The 19,739-nt window shown below is 41.2% G+C and overlaps 1 protein-coding gene and 1 long non-coding RNA gene across 2 annotated transcripts in view; one reads left to right on the top strand and one right to left on the bottom strand.

The window, feature by feature from the left end:
- Window positions 1-581: 581 nt before the first annotated feature.
- LOC127006148 (uncharacterized) lies at window positions 582-3,409 on the top strand. The gene is made up of 2 exons (XR_007759101.1): window positions 582-2,985; window positions 3,035-3,409. It is a non-coding gene; the product is annotated as an uncharacterized LOC127006148 (long non-coding RNA).
- Window positions 3,275-19,739, bottom strand: part of LOC127006147 (angiotensin-converting enzyme-like) — a 38,146-nt gene continuing 21,681 nt past the window's right edge. The window contains exons 12-28 of the mRNA XM_050875680.1: window positions 19,321-19,526; window positions 18,599-18,721; window positions 17,221-17,384; window positions 16,579-16,793; window positions 12,489-12,650; window positions 11,774-11,867; window positions 9,288-9,434; window positions 8,634-8,840; window positions 7,988-8,085; window positions 7,369-7,556; window positions 6,708-6,844; window positions 6,089-6,288; window positions 5,768-5,871; window positions 5,515-5,616; window positions 4,686-4,820; window positions 4,374-4,530; window positions 3,275-4,065 (exon numbers count right to left, since the gene is read on the bottom strand). Coding sequence (XP_050731637.1) covers window positions 3,808-4,065; window positions 4,374-4,530; window positions 4,686-4,820; window positions 5,515-5,616; window positions 5,768-5,871; window positions 6,089-6,288; window positions 6,708-6,844; window positions 7,369-7,556; window positions 7,988-8,085; window positions 8,634-8,840; window positions 9,288-9,434; window positions 11,774-11,867; window positions 12,489-12,650; window positions 16,579-16,793; window positions 17,221-17,384; window positions 18,599-18,721; window positions 19,321-19,526 — 2,697 coding nt within the window. The 3' untranslated portion in view covers window positions 3,275-3,807. The remainder of the gene's footprint in view (window positions 4,066-4,373; window positions 4,531-4,685; window positions 4,821-5,514; window positions 5,617-5,767; window positions 5,872-6,088; window positions 6,289-6,707; window positions 6,845-7,368; window positions 7,557-7,987; window positions 8,086-8,633; window positions 8,841-9,287; window positions 9,435-11,773; window positions 11,868-12,488; window positions 12,651-16,578; window positions 16,794-17,220; window positions 17,385-18,598; window positions 18,722-19,320; window positions 19,527-19,739) is intronic.

Raw genomic sequence — 19,739 nt, 5'->3', positions numbered from 1 at the left:
TGGCTTTGAAACATTCCGTGTGAAATTCAAACAATAATAAATTTTCTTCTTATTCTCAAGAAGCTACAGTACACCATTCCTGCCCTAGATAAAAACAGAAGGGTCAAGGTCCATAGATTAATTATAAGACAGCTGTAGGTAGGTAAATATGAAGCATCTAAGTAACACACATATGCATATTCCACGACTTCGGTGTTGCATAATTTGTTTTAACTCGGCTTATGAGTTTCATTTCAAAGACTGGTGATCTTTAATGTGACTCAAGTCAATTAATATGACTTAATTACTCCATAATCTGTCAGGAATTGTGCACACTGAATGTCATATATATATATATATATATATATATATATATATATATATATATATATATATATATATATATATATATATATATATATATATATATATATATATATATATATATATATATATATATATATATATATATATATATATATATATATATATATATATATATATATATATATATATATATATATATATATATATATATATAGATATATATATATATATATATATATATATATATATATATATATATATATATATATATATATATATATATATATATATATATATATGCTACTGGCTATAGGGTTTTACGGAGAATACGTAAAAAATCTACGAACAGTACTTCAGGACCCTCAACCTTTCGATCCTTACCTGCCATCCTAGACATTCTCAACTGAACTACCTTGTTACTGCTGCCCACTAAAATCATCACCCAAATTATGAACGACAGAATGCAGAATGAGCGAACACGAGGGAAAAAAGACGCAGGTAATTGAATGCCGTTTGGACCGTCTTCATATTACTTCATGCTCTGAGGTGGAATGTTTTAGTCTCTTGGCTGACTGGATCTGTTCTTGAACGGAGCGTTAACTTTTCCTTCAGTTAATCACTCATTAAAGCCAGTATTCCAATTATAACACTCAAATTAAGTAAAAATATGATCATTATTAATGCTCGTGCTACAAGTTCAACTAATCCCTCACAATAAATCTGATATGCAAATTAGATATAAGAAAATACGATTAACGCGAGGCTGCAAATTCAGGGAGAGAGGTATTTAAGCCCACAGTACACAAGGTAACTTAGGTATTATTAAAACAGTTCATCCTCAGGGTTCGAAGCAATTCCTTCCCTTAAACGGACACTTACTCTGTCATTTCTGCGGTAGTATTTAAGGCCAGCTTCACAGTTCGACATGGGGGAAGGGGGGTTTGTAAGCTTCCAGATCAATACCAGAGACTTTAAAAATTCCTTGTAGAGTGTTTCGTCTTCATGTTTAAGAAATTGAGGAAACTATTCAGGAAACTTTTTGTGTATGTGGTGTTGCATGGAAAACCTAAACACTATGGATTGTATGGGATTGCAGAGTTTGGTTTGGGCTGTTACAAAGACCCCATGTTGGGCTGCGGAATTAGCTCTTAGACCGGCATTTACGGTAGTGTATTGTAGGGACTGTCTGTTTTGGACACTAAGGTCGATATTATAAGACACCTTGGCTTCTCACATTACCTATTTCTAAAGGTCAAAGAGAGGGCCAATCGGGTTCTAATGAGTGTTTCTTTAGGTTCACGGCACAGAGGAAGGGTCAAACTGCCACCAGGGCAATAAAACTACTCCTGGAAATGTACCAAACTCCTATGAAAGCCTTGTCAAATATGTGTTCTTGGACGACGAAATGTTTAGTAATACGGCCCTAAGACCCTTTGAAAACTTTCCTGGGATAAAATAACAAGCAGCATGGACAGTAGTATGAGAGAGAGAGAGAGACAGAGAGAGAGAGAGAGAGAGAGAGAGAGAGAGAGAGAGAGAGAGAGAGAGAGAGAGAGAGAGAGAGAGAGAGAGAGAGAGAGAGAGAGAGAGAGAGAGAGAGAGAGAGAGAGAGAGAGAGAGTGTGAGTGTGTGTGTGTGTGTGCCCGACCACAGTGAGCTGCATGGTATATCAGCACACGGTATCCTTCACTCACGCTCCATTGAACACCTAACACCACAAAACATTACCCGAAAATTCCAAAATGACGTAGCAATACAATTATCAAAGTCATGTCGCAGGGGATCCAAAAGGAGATTATCTACTTTTTACATATATTGTATGATACAGTTCTGCATAAACTTTTGAATAATATACTAACAAATAAAATAAAATAATGATAATGAACAACACTATGCAACGTTCATTGGCATATCGGTGTGTCAAAAATACCTGTACATCACTTGACCTTCCAGTCCTTTATGACGATATGCACCAACGGAGAGAGAGAGAGAGAGAGAGAGAGAGAGAGAGAGAGAGAGAGAGAGAGAGAGAGAGAGAGAGAGAGAGAGAGAGAGAGAGAGAGAGAGAGAGAGAGAGAGAGAGAGAGAGAGAGAGAGAGAGAGAGAGAGAGAGAGAGAGAGAGAAGGGGGGGGGGGGGGCAGGGACACGGGGAAAAAGAGAGACGGACAGACAGACATACAGACAGAAAAAAAAAAAAAAACAGCCGGATACAGCACATAACATCTCGTGTCAGTCACGGCATTAACAACAGTTCAGCAGCAGGAACAGGAGGAGCCTCCCCCGGGTGCTGCCTTCCAGGGGGTTACTGAGGCCGCATGAAGGAGGCAGGGCGGGGAGCGGCACAAGACGGACATGTTGTGCTGGAAATCTGCATCTAAAAATCTTCCTCCCGACACTGAACACGTCCTGCTTGAGCCTTTCTTCAGAACATATCTTGACATTATTTCGTGCATGCTCAAACTAAATTCTTGCTAACGTATGGTCAATTTTGCCATTAATATCTAACTAAATGAGCTCATATCTTTGTGATTACCAACGAATAGGGTTGTTGTTGCTATTTTGCCATTATGCATTACAAAGTTTATTTAAAAGTATTTACCTTCGTGAAAGTTTAATTGTGGGGAATAATTGGAAACTTAATATAACGACTAGGCCCAGGCTTTAGTTGTGGGGATTAGGTGTAAACTAATGTAAGGATTAGGCCCAAGCTTTAACTGTGAGGAATAGGTGTAAACTTAATGTAAGGATTAGGCCCAGGCTTTAATTGTGGGGAATAGGTGTAAACTTAATGTAACGATTAGGCCCAGGCTGTAACAAGGGATGACGGAACTTTAAACACAGAGGTATTCCAACGCACACCCTTACAATAATAACTGAGTATATATACACGTGCAAAAAATGTAGGCATCATTAAGAGAAGCGAGCGGCGCAACAGGCTGCCTGGTGATGCTGCACGAACACAAACTGTCTCGGTATTCTTTATTCACCTAAGAGTTTCCACACAAGTACTTTGACTAGAAAATATCTGATTAACTTCATTAGCAAAAGCTGCGTCGGATACTTATTTTCCTTGTCTGAGAATCAACAAAGATTACACTTGAGGATCTAGAAGCCTGGGCATGTCTGCATTCGAAATCTTAACCTTAACCTTGGCCCCTCTTTCCATATGATATTCAAAATGAGCAACAAAAATCGTTTCCGTCGGTTTACAATGATGTTTTCTTTTTATGAACATAAGTACGCCATGCCGGAAGACCAGACTACAAAACACAGCTTCTAGATACTACTGGACAGGTTTATGCCATCTTCCGCGTCTCCTTTTTATTACATGAACTGCTATGACGAGAAGAGCAGGTGGAAATTTTCTTTGATTATAATTAATAACTATACACAGAGATCTTATCATTAACTTATAAAACAGTTTTTCCCATGTCCTGAACCCCTTCCCTCATTGCACATACCTATTATATTCCCTACGTCTATAATGTTTTCCTTTAACGTTAGTCGCTGTCAGACGCTTCGCCAGATTTAGCAGCAGGGTTTTGGATACCGATTTCGATGCTTTCCCCTCCATCTGGGCTGCTTTTAGTCAATTTCTTTTCCTTCTTCTTCTGCCTGGAGCGACCCACAAAGTAGGCAACGATCACCACAAGAACCATCGCCGCCAGCACGCAGCCCACAATGATGGGGACGGTGGCCGGGATGTAGTCTTCGTCCTCTGTCATGTAATCGTCAACCATACCCAGCGGCCAGCCCGTCTGTAAACGATATTCAGATAATTTTGAGAGAGAGAGAGAGAGAGAGAGAGAGAGAGAGAGAGAGAGAGAGAGAGAGAGAGAGAGAGAGAGAGAGAGAGAGAGAGAGAGAGAGAGAGAGAGAGAGAGAGAGAGAGAGAGAGAGAGAGAGCGCACACACATACACACACACACACACACACACACACACACACACACACACACACACACAATTACTACTAACACGAAGCTTTAAAATTTCCTGCAGCTGCCTATTCCCGTGCCTCAAGTCAGTGAGATGTGTTTTATGCTTTTTTTTTTTTTATACGTACCTGGAGATCGTTTTCTGCGATGTATGCCTGCAAGTGCTCACGCAGGGGAGAGAAATAATGAAGAATGGCCGTGGCGTTCATGTTACCCTCACCGTCGCCCATAAATTCCTGCAGCTGCGTGTGCCATTCCTGCGAGGCTCCCTTGTTAAGCATTGTCCTGAAGACGGAGAAAACATGAAGAGGTAAGAAAACAGATAAAATTAAAGAAAAACACCTTCTCCACTATATAAAAAAACAGTATGGCGATGAGGAAGTTGTATTTATTGGAAAGAAAACTCCATGTAATATCACTAAAGTCTGCATTACACTCACCACAAGGCGTCTCCTGCGTCGGTGCTGTTATAGATGTCACAGTTAAACACTAGACTCTCATCGAATTGTTCTTTGTAGGCCAAGGCACAGAGTCGGTGGTGGAACTGGAACTGAAGTATGTGAGCCACGAAGTACCTGGGGAAAGGAGACGCTCTGGTTCTTAACGGCTAATGGACGGGAACACTCAAGTAACACAATAGCTCTCCCTCACATGAGCTGGACACCATTGTATAACAGTTGAGTTACATCTAACTTGCAGCATGCGGTTCTGTTCTTGTATCCTCACCTTGCGAAGGACATTGCTAAAGTGGAAGGTTTACGACTTAAGGCGACCAAGATGACTTTTTCCTAGCGAAACAAACCTTATGAAAAAAAACTCTTACCTAGTTCAAAACATCTTTTCTTATGAGAAACGTCGCCTCAGAGGAAAATTGAGTGAATGTTTCAAAATAATAATTGGCTTTACGAATGTGGGCAAATCCAAATTGTTTATGATCGATGATGCGTCTTAGACAAGAAATAACGGCACAAAACTGATATGAAGTGTAAACAAATTAAGTCAGACAGCACCAAGTTTTCTTCACCAACATTGTAGCATAAGAATGGAATAAACTATCACCTTCAGTGGATCAGTGTAACAAGAATGAGTCATTTAATTCGACCGCTGTTTCCTTCATCTTAACATTCAGTATGGCGGAAATACACTCTTTTTGACCCTTAGGCCATAGTTTTGCTGTAGTTTTACTTAGTTTTTAAGACACACCACCTAGTCTGAACCTTAGGGTTCGTGTGGTCCAAGTAAGTATGTAAATCTATATAGATCTCTCACCTGATGTAAGGAACACTTGTAGGGACGTGATATTTGCATCCTGGATCGAAGTCTTCATCGGGAGAACGGCGGACAGGCGGAGCGATGCCTTGAACATCTAACCTAAAAGAAGAAAAAAAAAGCGGAAAATGAAGTGAAACTTCCTTTCAATGGAGGGATGCTCATTATGCATCACATCAAGCTGCCTTGGAAGACAACCGCTCTGGTCATTATGGGTACTCTGTGGAGTGCTGCATGATAGTCTGGTGCCCACCTTAAGCTCCACCACTGTCTGTTGTAGTTCATATCGTTGCCGTTCTGTTCGAAGAGATCCCACCGCAACCGGTCGAGGATGTAGGAGTATGGCAGGAATGCAATCTACAACGGCAAAGACCGAGATAAGTATTTTCCAAAGTTGAGGCAAGAAAAGCTGTGAGACTCGTGAAAACTACATAGTGAAGTTGACTGGTTTAGGAGATAAATACCTATGTTTTCTTCTGGCATGGCAAAACACAAAAGTGTGGGAGGAAACTTTGTTGTATTTGCTAACGCTTTTCTTTCTTCAAGGTTCTTATTTTAATGGATTCTTGCTCACCTTAGCGAGCGCAGTTTTCATGAGGAAGTTAATATTTTCTTTTTGCTCGGTGGTCATCTCATCTTTGGACTCCTCTTCATATGTCGCTTCATGTATGTCGTCTTCCGCTGCTGAGCTGTTCAAGAAGTTCTCTATCATCCTGAGGTGGCTCGGGGTGCTCACTGAGAGGGCAATTGTGTCTCCAATCGCCTCATGGAACCCTGAGAAAAATATATCAATAGTGAACCAAACACCTTTTATACTTGAACATTTAGTGTTCAAGAGAAAAAATAAGAAGAAAATAAGGCAAAAAAGAAATAGAATCACACTAGCTATTCGTTTCCAAGTTACTTAAGGGCACTGCGATTTAACCTGCGATGCTCCAATGGAGATGAGGACCAAGTGGAGACACAGGCCAACATCAGCAAATTTAAGACTGACTAATAAAGTAGCAGAGAAGTGAGTGAATACTCTTTTTTTCCTCCCAGAGGATAGATTTATTAGTTTAAAATTTAAAAAGGAAAAATTGGTCACCATCTTGGGTAGCAAACTTTTTTTCAGTATCTGAAACATGTGTGGACAACAATAAGGTTGAAGAAGTCTGGCCAAGAGAATTCCACGTAGATGGGAATCAACTCACCGGGGTTAGCACCATCCCTGAACACCAACGGACGCTTGCCCTGGGGCACGCTGTAGGCCATCTGGTACTCGGTGTGGCCCATTTCATGGTGGATGACGATGAACTCCTCCTGAGTCTTGTTGGTGCACATTTTTATCCTAGGGTTGGAATCCCACACATTACATTCTTGTGGCAAATTCATGTATTAATTATTGAAGGTTATACAAAGGTTAATACCAACCGAGGCATACTACACGTTCCGGTGTCCCCCTTTGTTTACAAAAAAAAAAGGGGGGATCGCTGTGAACACGGATCCGTGTACGCAGCTGGTCGCGTGTACTTGACTGTCCCCCAATGTTTTCAAGCACGGGAGGGCATATTGTTTTATTCTTTCATAGGGCCAATTAGTAATAGCCTTCATGCGGTGGTCCACGAGTAAATTTACGGGAAATAGCATCTTGATATTTTCAAAAAACAAAACTGTCTTGATGTGCATATGCAGGCCCGTAGTTTTGGCAGATGTTTTGGGGGGCTAGAGGGCATCACAGACACAGACCAGGCAACAGGCAACACAGACCAACAAAGGCAGAGAATGACAAATGAAAAACAAAAGAAACAGAAATAAAGTAACTGACATCAACAAATTGCTGGAATAAACGATCAGTCTTAGCCACAAACCCACCTGAATCGACCCTCACTAGGATCCGTGACCACATCATAGAAGTCCCAGGCCGAGGCGTGGCAGATGACGGACTGCTCCTCGCTCTGCTCAAACACGGTGTTGGTCCTGAAGTCGTCTGTCATTTTGTACAATCCCAAGCTCGTGAAGAACTCCTCGGCGATCAAAAACATTTCCCTCACATCATCGATCTGCGGAGAAGAGTGCGTGAGAGATGGAGATGGACGAATAAGGCTAAAGTGGCTGGGAACTTCCAACAGCGGGACACAACCCTTGCTGACACCCTGTACCCACTCATTGCTAGATGGACAGGAGGCAGGGATTTTTTTTATTTATTTACTTTTTTTAGGTGCTGCCTATAGCGCTGGCAGGCTGTCTTGAGGTGTCTCTTCACCGCTAATGGTGTAGGCGAATTTTATTTAAAGTGACTACCTTGGTACATGACTACTGCTTGGCCCATGCTGCCCCCCGGTGCTCCACTTGAACAAAGTCGCCAAAGTCAGGGTTGATTGAAGATTTGGGCAGAATGCCGGGCAACTGGCAGAGGTAATACCTGCTATGGTGTGTGTGTGTGTGTGTGTGTGTGTGTGTGTGTGTGTGTGTGTGTGGAGGAGGGACTCACGTTGTCCTCCAGGGCCTGAGTGATGTCCGGGATGGCCACTTCGGGGTATGGGGCCACCAGCTCGTAAATGTTCTCCCAGCTCTGGGCCCACATGTTTCCTGTGGAAGGGTGAGACCTCAATTTACCCTCAACACCTTCACGTCCATTAGACTCCCGAAACATAAAAGATTTTTATTTATTACCTAAAAGAAATATTCCTCCACACACTACCTACATCCTGCTGTATATTTTGCTCTCAAACTGTAAGAACTATACATAGAAAAAAGCTTGCTAACCTTCAGCACTAATCATTTACTCTACTCTCAAAACATTAATTGAAGAAACAGCAGTTACAGAATAGATCAAACCTAGAGCTCTCTCACTGCAAATAGTGAAATATCACTAAATTACCTACATTTCCTTTGAAGACAAAGGACAAATGTACAGGGTCAGTCAAGAAGCCTAATATTGAAGTACCAAACCTTTAAATATATTCAACGTAACATGTGAAAATGTGCATTATATATATATATATATATATATATATATATATATATATATATATATATATATATATATATATATATATATATATATATATATATATATATATATATATATATATATATATATATATATATATATATATATATATATATATACATACCTAAAAGATGGGCTGGAATAAATTCGGAATCAACAACATCGCCATATTTTTTTTTCAGCTTGTGGCGCACGTAGGCATGCAGCTCCTTATAAAATTCTTCAATTTGTGTCCATAGGCTATTAATTTCCTCCTTGAAGTCCTGAGCCGTGTAGTTCAGGGTAGACTCCGTGTAGGCGTCAACCCACATGGCCCCAGCGTCCGGGAAACCTTTAAAATACAAAACATTAAATAAGTCTCACTTAACTTTAATGACCTTAAATTTCGAAGCTTATAATATAACTTAGAACATACACACCCACACACTCAAAATATAACTTGAAAATATCAGAGAAAGAAAAGAAAAACGAAGGAAAGGAAGACGGGAGGAAGGAAGGATGACTGGAAAAAAGGAAGGAAAGGAGGTTATGGCCGTGAGACTTTAGAAGTAACACACACACACACACACACACACACACACACACACACACACACACACACTTAGCCCCCTCCCACACACGCACAGACACATACTAACACATACGCACACACATATCCCCTACATACATACACACATACGCACACTAACACATATGCACACACATACCCCTCCATAGGAACATACGCACACTAACACACAGGCAGTCACGCACACACATACCCCCCACGCACACACACCATTGTAGGGGTCGACGGCAGCCTTGTTGAGCAGCCTGATATACTCCGTGTAGTTTTCCTTCATCAGCTTCCCGGAAACATCGCGCCACTCTGTCCAGTAGTACTCAAGCTCCTCGGCGTCATCCAGCTGGGCCATTATCATCTCCACTGTTGGGGCGAGGAAAAGGGTATGAACGTAATATATAAATAATACCGAGAAAGAAGAGAAGGAAGGAGTTGTCAAAAGCTACAGTAATTTAAATTTGTTCCTCTAAGGCAGTGGTTCCCAAACTTTTCTGGTTGCGACCCTAAGATAAGTATTGTCGTGACCTGGCCTGGCGACTCTAAATGCGTGAACATGTAGTATTTATTTACAATTATTTCATGTTACACTTTCAGATATTTATGATTTTATTCTCCGCCTCCTCGCTGTCTGCTCGGCGGACGAGTTAATACGTGAATGCTATTCGTTGGCGTGCCGTGTTGTATGTGTACGGGTACTTAACCGTACTTTATTACAACGCTGCTTTCGTAGTATGTGTTTAGGGGAATCTTCATGCTGTCCCACTGAAGTAATTCAACTACATTACTGAAAAAATAAATTTCACCTGACTTATTTAAAAGATCGGCCTTTATAGCATGATAAAATAATGATGGCTTTTTTTCAAGACCCTCCAGCGACCCTCAGAAACACCCTCGCGACCCTCGATTGGATCCTCAACATCATTTGGGAACAATTACTCACAGGAATAAAGAAAAACAGACAAGTAAATAAATATATGCAAATTTATATATATATATATATATATATATATATATATATATATATATATATATATATATATATATATGTGTGTGTGTGTGTGTGTGTGTGTGTGTGTGTGTGTGTGTGTGTATATATATATATATATATATATATATATATATATATATATATATATATATATATATATATATATATATATATATATATATATATATATATATATATATATATATATATATATATATATATATATATATATATATATATATATATATATATATATATATATATATATATATATATATATTACCCGATGCGCAGGGTCAGCTTCAGGGTAGCGCGCCACTTGCTCGTAAGCCGAGGTTGGTGTTGATGGACAATGTGAGTAATATATATCGAGTAAGTCTCACGGAGATGTCGCCGGTTTGACGCAAAGACATTACAACGATATCCCATGATTCTGAGTAGACACTTATTATCAAAGGCACCAATTTGCCTCTCCAAGTCCCTATTTAGTGTCCATGTCTCCCAACCATACAGCAAGACAGGGGGCACAAAAGATTGAAGTTTCGGACCGTTGTCCTTCTACACAGGTATCGAGAACGCCATATATACTTGTGCTGAGTGAGTCCATAACACCGTGGGCCAAGTCAATCTGCCTTAGTACTTCATGGCGAGACCCACCGCTGTTCTAAACTGCGCTACCAAGGATTGTGAAATTTTCTGAAATCTAAATGTCCTCGCCACACGCATGAACAGACTGTACTGTTTCATCTAGCAAAGCCTCCAAACACTTGTACCTTTGTCTTGGCCCAGGAGACCTAAAGCTCCACTATATGTACAATACTGTTGGGCAAGAAAAGAAAGAAAACTACATTACACAAGATGTCAAACCTTTGATAATGAAAGAAAAAACAATGACAAAATATACATAATGTTCAGAAAAAATGAGAAGGAAGAGTAGGCAGTGAACGTGTTGAAGAGTCCAGAAGAATATAATTGTTCCTGAGTAAAATAATGAAAAAATAATCACATATAATGTTAGGGAAAAGCAGAAAGAAAAGCAAGAGAAGGTGTAAGGAAATTCAGGCTGGTATTACAAGAGACTTCGCTTCTCACATCAGCTATTTCTAAAGGTCAAAGAGGGGATCAATCAGGTTCTAATGAGTGGTTTTTTTAGGCTCAGGGTACAGAAGGGTCAAACTACCACCAGGGTCATAAAAGTACCCCTGGAAAGGCCCACAACTCCTACGAAAGCCTTGTCAAATATGTGTTCTTAGGCGGCGAAATGTCTTGTAATACGTATTTTATAAGACACACTCACTTCCCATATCAAGTAATTCTACAAGTCAAAGAGGGGGTCAATCGGGTTCTAATGAGTGTTTCTTTAGGTTCACGGTACAGAGGAAGGGTCAGACTACCACCAGGGTCATAAAAGTACCCCTGGAAAGGCCCACAACTCCTACGAAAGCCTTGTCAAATATGTGTTCTTAGGCGGCGAAATGTCTCATATTACGACCCTCAGTCTCAGTTGAGTTCAGAGTGGAAAATGTCTAGGTCAGAAGAGCTGTCCTAAATTCTGGTAAAGATTATCAAAAGAGGTTCATTCCTGTTAAAATAGAAAGACACAGGTAGCCTTTAATATGTATGAGTATAAAGTAATTTAGGAGAAAGATCAAAACAAGCAAGTACCGCAGTAAAGGGCACTGTTGGCAGCCTTATTGGCACACGAGGTACTCACGCTCGTCGATGGGGTAGGAGAGGGTCTCGTTGTCAATGTCCGTCACCCGCGCCTCGGTGTACGTGGTGGTCATGGTGTTCACGATCGTGTTGAGCTGCGGACACACGGAAAGGGAGGGGTTCAAAATACGCGACGAACAGCTTTCTTTGATTTTCGTTATTCTTTCTCTCCTTTCATTATTATTGTCATTATAACCATGATGATGATAATAAAAATAATAATAATAATAATAATAATAATAATAATAATAATAATAATAATAATAATAATAATAATAATAATAATAATAATAATAATAATAATAATAATAATAATAATAATAATAATAATAATATAAATAATAATAATATAAATAATAATAATAATAATAATAATAATAATAATAATAATAATAATAATAATAATAATAATATTAATAATAATAAAAATAACGATTTTCAGTGTCATTGTTATTATTATTATTACTATTATTTTTTTATTATTATGATCACATTAATACTATCACTACTATCACTCTCATTAATCACATACTTAGGATCAATTAGTGTCGTTAGATTTCGTCACTTAGACCCACCAGTCATGGTTAGGAACCATCTGTCACACAACAGGGATTCGTTCATTACAGTTGAGGTCCGTCAGTTTCATTCCGGATCAGTCACACTTCCTTAGGATCTGCCAATCAATCATGCCGTTAGGATTCTTTTGTCACACTTGCCTGTTCTAAGTCATCGTCTGGAAGTGCTGCCGTGTCAAGGTTCTTCTGTAATCTGAAGCGACGTTTGAGGACTTCATCTTCAAATTCTTCGTACTGATAGAAGGCGATGGTCCTCTTGTACCATTCTCGGAAGGCGTGGCTCACGTTATTCCAAGCCTCGATCTGATGACGGAGGAAGCAAATAGTTCTTATGTTAGTGAGCACCAAAGTAATAGTGTGACAGGATGTATCTATTTTTTAGCCATGGGCTTATTTATTGAGTACTATGTGATATACGCAAATTTCTTCTATGTATTATTAACTGTTACTGAAAGAGGAAAATAAAATAAAATATATACAATGCAGACCCTTCCCTTCTCCTCACTTCCCGTTTCCTTATTGTATCGTTAATACCGGAGAGTAGTTCAGCATGTTCTATAAAGACAAACTATATTACTTTCCACACCACACTACATACAAGCAACATACACACCATTTCCTGAAAATTTTTCAAAATTCAAAATGGCTTCATATACTGCTACCTCGGAGTCCCCGTCTGGGAAGGACTACAAATGCCCCCAGAGAGGACTTCCCTCTTGGCTTCCGATCCGAAAGGTGTCTTGATAGCTCCTCAGACTTCTTTACTATATTCTGCAACATTCGTGGTCTTCGTTTTAATTTCCATTCTGTGGAACACCTTCACCTTCTCTTTCTCACCGAAACACAGGTCTCAGAGGCTACTGACAGTAATCTCTACATTGCTCCTTCCAACTATCTCTATCCTAAATTTCAATTCAAAGCTGAATGTTGCGTCTATGTACGCATCGACATCACTTGCTCTCGTGCCCACGACCTTGACTCTTCAGAATTTTCCACCATGTGGCTAAGACTTATTTGTCATTTTATTACTAAATATGTCTGTGCTGTTTATCTCTCACCTAACTCTACCAACTATGTTAAATTATTTGACTATTTGAAGTGGAGCCCATCTTGATTCACTTTCACTTCGCTGTGATCTTCATCTTGGGAGATTTCAATGTTCACCACCAGCTTTGGCTTCCATCCTTTTCACTGACCAGCCTGGTGAACAAGCCTGCAACTTTGCTCTCCTCAGTGATGTAGAGCAGTTGGTTCAGCACCCTACACGTATTCCCGACCACCTTGAAGATACGCTCAATATTCTAGACCTCTTCCTAACCTCTAATCTTATTTTATCAAACTTTTCGCTCCGTTAGACTCCTCCGATCACAATCTTATTTCAGTATTTTGTCCTACTGCCCCTGTACAGCCTCCGGACTCACCGAAGAGGCGATGCTTCTGACATTTCGCTTCAGCCCGGTGGGACGACCTGAGAATATACTTTTTCGATTACCCGTGGAATGATTACTGCTTCCAGGAGAGAAATCCCCTTGCGTGTGCCCAGCGCATTACTGAGGTGATTGTCTCTAGAATGGAGGCACACATTCTATGTATTTTCTCTACTCCTCATGGTTCAATCACGCTTGTTCTCGTGCTATCAAAGATAGAGAGGCAGCTCACAGCTCACCAGAGCCTTCGCACTCCTGCTAATCACGACCTTTACATTTCTGCCCGGAATCGTCCGAATCTATTCTTCGATTTACCAAAAACACTGTAATCAATAACAAATGTCAACACCTTGCTTTTTCTAATTCTTCCAGAAACTTTTGGCACCTTGCCAAAAACATCTCGAACAATTTCACTTCTTCACCTTTCCCACTTCTCCTTAATCCTGACGGCAACACTGCCGTCACATATATTTCTAAGGCTGAACTCTTCGCTCAAACATTCTCTGAAACTCATCTCTGGACGATTCTGGTCATATTCCTCCTAGTCATCCCCCCTCTGATTCCACTATGCCTGTTATTAATTTAGATTCTTAAGAATGATATTTTCTATACCCTCTCTGGCCTCAGTCTTCAGAAGGCTTATGGGCCTGATGGAGTGCCTCCTACTGTCCTTAAAAACTGTGCTTCCGTGCTGACACCCTGCCTGGTCAAACTCTTTCGTCTCTGCCTGTCAACATCAACCTTCCCTTCCTGCTGGAAGTACGCCTACATACACACTGTGTCTAAGAGAGGTGACCGCTCTTATCCTTCAAACTACCATCCTATAGCTTTACTTTCTTGTCTTTCTAAAGCTTTAGAAACAATCCTTAACAGGAGTTATTTAAGCATCTATCCACTTCTGACCCTCTTTCTGATCGCCAGTATGGGTTCCACAAGGGGTGTTTTACTGGTGATGATCTTGCCTTCCTAACCGACTTTTTTTTTTTTTTACATCTACGCCTGTACCGCCGGTAGGCTTTCTTCAGGGGCCTGGTGGTCGGCCCCAGCCCGTCATGGCGCAAGCAATTTTTATAGTGGCGCCAGTTATGCTTGGCTCATGCTGCCCCCCGGAACTTATTCTTGATTCACTTGGACGGTTTCTTCTAGAGTCCGGGTTGATGGACGGTCTTCTGGACAGCATGTGGGTAGTCTTAAGCACATCGGCGGTGACTGAAAAATCCCAGGTGGTAGCGTGGGGATTCGAACCGACGTTGTCAATGGCGTGGTGAATGCAGGGCACGCACGCTAACCACTCAGCCACCGCCTACCCATCCTCGCTTAGCCGTTTCGGTGAAACTTTTGCTGTTGCCTTAGATATCTCGAAAAGCTTTCGACAGAGTCTAGCACAAATCTTTACTTTCAAAGTACCCTCCTACGAATTCTATCCCTCTCTCTGTACTTTCATCTCCACTTTCCTTCCTGCCCAATCTATTTTTGCTGTGGTAGACGGTCACTGTTCTTCCCCTAAACCTATTGGCAGTGGTGTTCCGCAGAGTTCTGTCCTATCTCCCACTCTCTTTCTGGTCACTGATGATCTTTCCAAAACAAACTGTCCTATTCATTCTTACGCCAATGACTTTACTCTGCATTGCTCAACATCTTTTGACTGAAGACCCTCCCAACAGGAATTACAGGATTCTAGGGTGGAGGCTGCAGAACGATTAACCTCGGACCTTACTCTCATTTCAGACTGGGGCAAGAAGAGCTTGGTTCAGCGCCTTAAAAACTTAATTTCTCCACCTGTCAAATCGACACAATCTTCCAAACACCTATTCCCTAATTTTCGATAAGACTCAGCTATCACCTTCTGCAATAAACATCCTCGGTCTCTCCTTAACTCACAATCTCAACTGAAACCCTCATATCTCCTCTCTTACTTAATCAGTTTCCTCGAGGTTGGCATTCTGTATCGCCTCCGCCAGTTCATTTTACCCTCTCAGAAGCTATCCACATACAGAGGGGCCTCGTCCACCCTCGTATGGAGTATGCATCTCATGTGGGGGGGGGGCTCCACACACACAGCTCTCTTGGACAGAGTAGAGTCTGAGGCTCTCCGTCTTATCAACTCTCCTCCTCTTCCTAACAGTCTTTTACCTCTTAAATTCCCCCGCCACGATGCCTCTCTTTTATCTTCTATCGAAGCTTTCATGCTGACTGCTCCTCTGAACTTTCTAACTGCATGCCGCCCCCCCAATCGCGGCCCCGCTACACTCGACTTTCTACTTAAAGTCATCCCTATACTGTTCAGATCCCTTATTCAAGAGTTGACCAGCATCTTCATGCTTTCATCCCTTGCACTGGTAAACTCTAGAACAATCTTCCTCCGTCTGTATTTCCTCCTCCCCACGACTTGACCTCTTTCAAAAGGAGAGTATCGAGACAACTCTCCTCCCGAAATTGACCTCTCTTTTGGCCACTCTTCTAATCTCTTTTTATAGGAGCAATGTCTTGCGGGCTTTCTTTCTCATCATTATATATTTTTTTTGGCCCTTAACCTGCTTCCTTTACCGTAAAAAAAAGTTGTTTCAAGCTTACGCCAGTAGACACCAGATCATATACAAGATTTTTTTTTATGCTAAGAAAAAAATTATGGAGTACTCGGTGAATCCCACAATAAAAAAAAATCCTTCAGTATTTAGATCTCAACTAAAGGGAAAAAAATAAATATGTGATATGTGACTGGTCTGGGGTTTCAAGTTTGATACTGAAAAAAAGATTGTTTGCAACCCAACACCTACGACCAACATGTTCACATAGATACCCACCGAGTCACTGGCAGTCTCTTGGGACACGTGGGTGTAGTACTCCCAGTCATACTCGACGGAGATCTGGACCAACTCAGTGAGCTCCCTGTCCATCTGGTCCATGTCCTCGAGGGCCTGCTCCTCGTCCAGGGGGTCTATCGTGGTGATGAGGCCACCGTCAGTAGACGACTCCAAGCCGTCTGTGGATGACTCAGAACGGCTCGCCACACAGTCCTCTGTAACGGAGCAGAAAATAAAAATGTAAAACCAAAAATACACATTTTGCCAAGAAAAGACTAAAGTGTACATCCAATCCAGAAAACAAACATTAAACAGAAAGAAGAATCAATAAAACCTAACTACACACAAGGCCCACCTCTAGATAATATGACTAACTATCAAAAAAGCGGATATGCCTTTCACTTCGAATTATTGTTCACTTAGTTTAACATCGAAACTAGACAAAATGTTTGACTCCATAATTGCCTGTCAGGAGTAGTCGGAATCACCTAAAAAGGAATAGATTAATTCATGACGCGCAACACGGGTTCACACAGGGTAGGTCATGCCTGACCTTTTAAAATATCGAAATTGATGTGATAGACGAAGATGAAACCTATGAAATTATAAATATGTTCCCCTCTCGCATCCTGGTCCACGTACCTCCCCAGCCGATGCACTCGCCGGCGTCCAGCAGGGCCTGGTCCAGGAACTCAATCAGGGGCTGGAAGTAGTCGATGATGGGCTGCGGATCCATGTTCTCAGACCCTCCCAACTCCCTCAGCACGACCGGCCATGGCTCGGAGAAGCCTTTCTCTAGTGCGGTGCTTACAATAAAAGAGGGAAACATTTAATAAATATCTATGAAAAATTATTGAATTTGGATTGAAGTGAGTGTGAGTGAGTGTGTGTGTGTGTGTGTGTGTGTCAAACTGGTTGTTCAAGTAACTCAATAGTCCAGTGGTGGGCACGGTTCCGCTAATCCGCTAACCGCTAATTAGCGAAGCAAACTTTCGTTAGCTGATTAGAATTTTCGCTAACTTTGGAAACAGTTTGCGTACCAATTAGCTTCCGCTAAATGTAGTTCCTCCTCCGGTAACTTAAATCCACTAAAAAAATTATACAGGTTTGCTCTTGTCCGCTGTGGGCAGACACAGCACCAGTTGAGGCACACGGCGCAATAATTCCAGGGCTTCCACTTTTGGGTAAATTACGCCTTAAAATACGGTAACTGGACACTTATTAGGGAAACTTTGTTTTTGGATTTTAGGGTAATGCATCTTCCATTTCCAACTCTTTGAACTCGGGATTTAATAACAAGAATTCGATATTTTCCACCTGACAAGAAATAAACTTAAAATAATAAAAATAAAAGTGTCAGTTATGGAAAAAAGTAAAAAATGCGTAAATTTGCGGGAAATCTTGGGTAAAATATACGGATTTAGGATAAACTGGAGGTTTCTTTCTCTTCTCTTCTTGTTGATGCTTGTTGGGCTATTGGGCTGTTGAGCTAACTATATCTAAGCTACAACATACTGAAATTTCAGGTCACTATAATAGGTCTGTTGCTAAGGGTTTTAGAGCCAAAACATTAAACCGAAGCAAAATCCATATATAAAAGTTAGCGGTTAGCGGTTAGCGTTAGCTCCCACTAATTTCTTCATCAGTTTAGCGCTAAGAGTAAGCGAAGATAACTTTTTAGTTAGTGGATTACCAGTTTGCGAAGCTAACTTTTCGGTTAGCGGTGCCCACCACTGCGAGTCAGTACTGATGATTTACTGACACTCATGAAGACAGGAAGCATAAGAAAACAAGTACTGTCACCGACAACACTATGTACTGGTGCTGAGTAGCTACTGAGTAAGCCATACTCTCAAGGGTCAGATCAATTCATCAGAAGACTTGCTGTTGTGGCCTACCGTTTTTATGGACTACGATACCAAGGCACAGAAATCTTCCCCAAACCCCAATGTTCACGCCACAAGCGAAGTGTAGCCTACTTTCCCTGCCCAGTACAAAACAGTCCCTTCTCAGCCCTCACCGGAGGATGGCGCCCGCCTCAGGGTTGCCGTAGATGTCACAGCTGTGGAGTGGCCCAGTGTGTCCTGCAGCCTCGCATAGCCTCGCATGGAACTGGAACTGAACGATGAAGCTCACAAAGTACCTGGAAGAAGATACACTTGTAGCACACCCACATAAAGAATAGTGAAGAACGTGAAGCTGCCAGGGATGGTGAGCAATTTATGTTGAACAAAAAAAGGTAGAAAAGAGCGAAGTATGCAAAATATTTTTCAAACACTCTTCACCTCTAATACTACCCCAAACACTACAAATATATATTTTTTTCAGTATCTAGGTACAGAGTAGGTAACATTTACTCTGTAATGAAATGCCTAAAAATATATACTAGTTTCCATGGTGCCGCTGTCGGTATTTTCAGCCATCGTTCAGTGACCGAGCACTTTCCAACTGCTGTCCAGCATTCTCTTATCAAAGTCTGACTCTAAGTGTTGCGGGGAGTGTTTTCACTTCTCGAGGCATATGAGAAATTAATATACTAGAGATTTTTTTTTCCCAACACTCCGCCCGGGATTTCACCTGGGCTCCTAGGCCTAAGATGGGAGGCACACACTAGCGTCAAGCCAAAGGATGCCCCGTGGCTCGATTAATGTCTTTTAGCGTGTTTATCCGGGTTTCGGGTTTTCACATTAAAGTTATGAGAAAAAAAAGATAAAGACTGATGGAAGCACACGCGAGTCATACCTGATGTACGGCACGTTGGCAGGGACGTGGTACTTGGCGCCGGGGTCAAAGAACTCCTCTCCACGAGTGCCCTCCGGGGGAGACACGCCCTGCAGCGTCTCGCGAAGGTCCCACCAGCCAGCGTTGAGCTCCGTGGTTGGGATGGAGCCATCGAACACACCCCAACGGTACTCATCGATCAGATAACCGAAGGGCAGGAAGGCAATCTGAGGATGTTCAAGAATAGCTTCAGACCATGATGAAGACCCAGGCTGGGATTTATGTTTATGTGCATGGTTCATAATTTTTCAGAGTGGGGAAACGAATTCTTCAGTATTTCTTTTTTATACCCAGAAAACTTGATATCACCGTACTATAATATACGAACACAAACGATCAATTGATTTCAGATTAAACTCGAGACGCTCTCAGTACACCGT

The sequence above is a fragment of the Eriocheir sinensis genome, chromosome 32 (genome assembly GCF_024679095.1).
Source record: "Eriocheir sinensis breed Jianghai 21 chromosome 32, ASM2467909v1, whole genome shotgun sequence".
NCBI classification, from domain to species: Eukaryota; Metazoa; Arthropoda; class Malacostraca; order Decapoda; family Varunidae; genus Eriocheir; species Eriocheir sinensis.
This window is presented reverse-complemented; position numbering and strand designations above follow the sequence as displayed.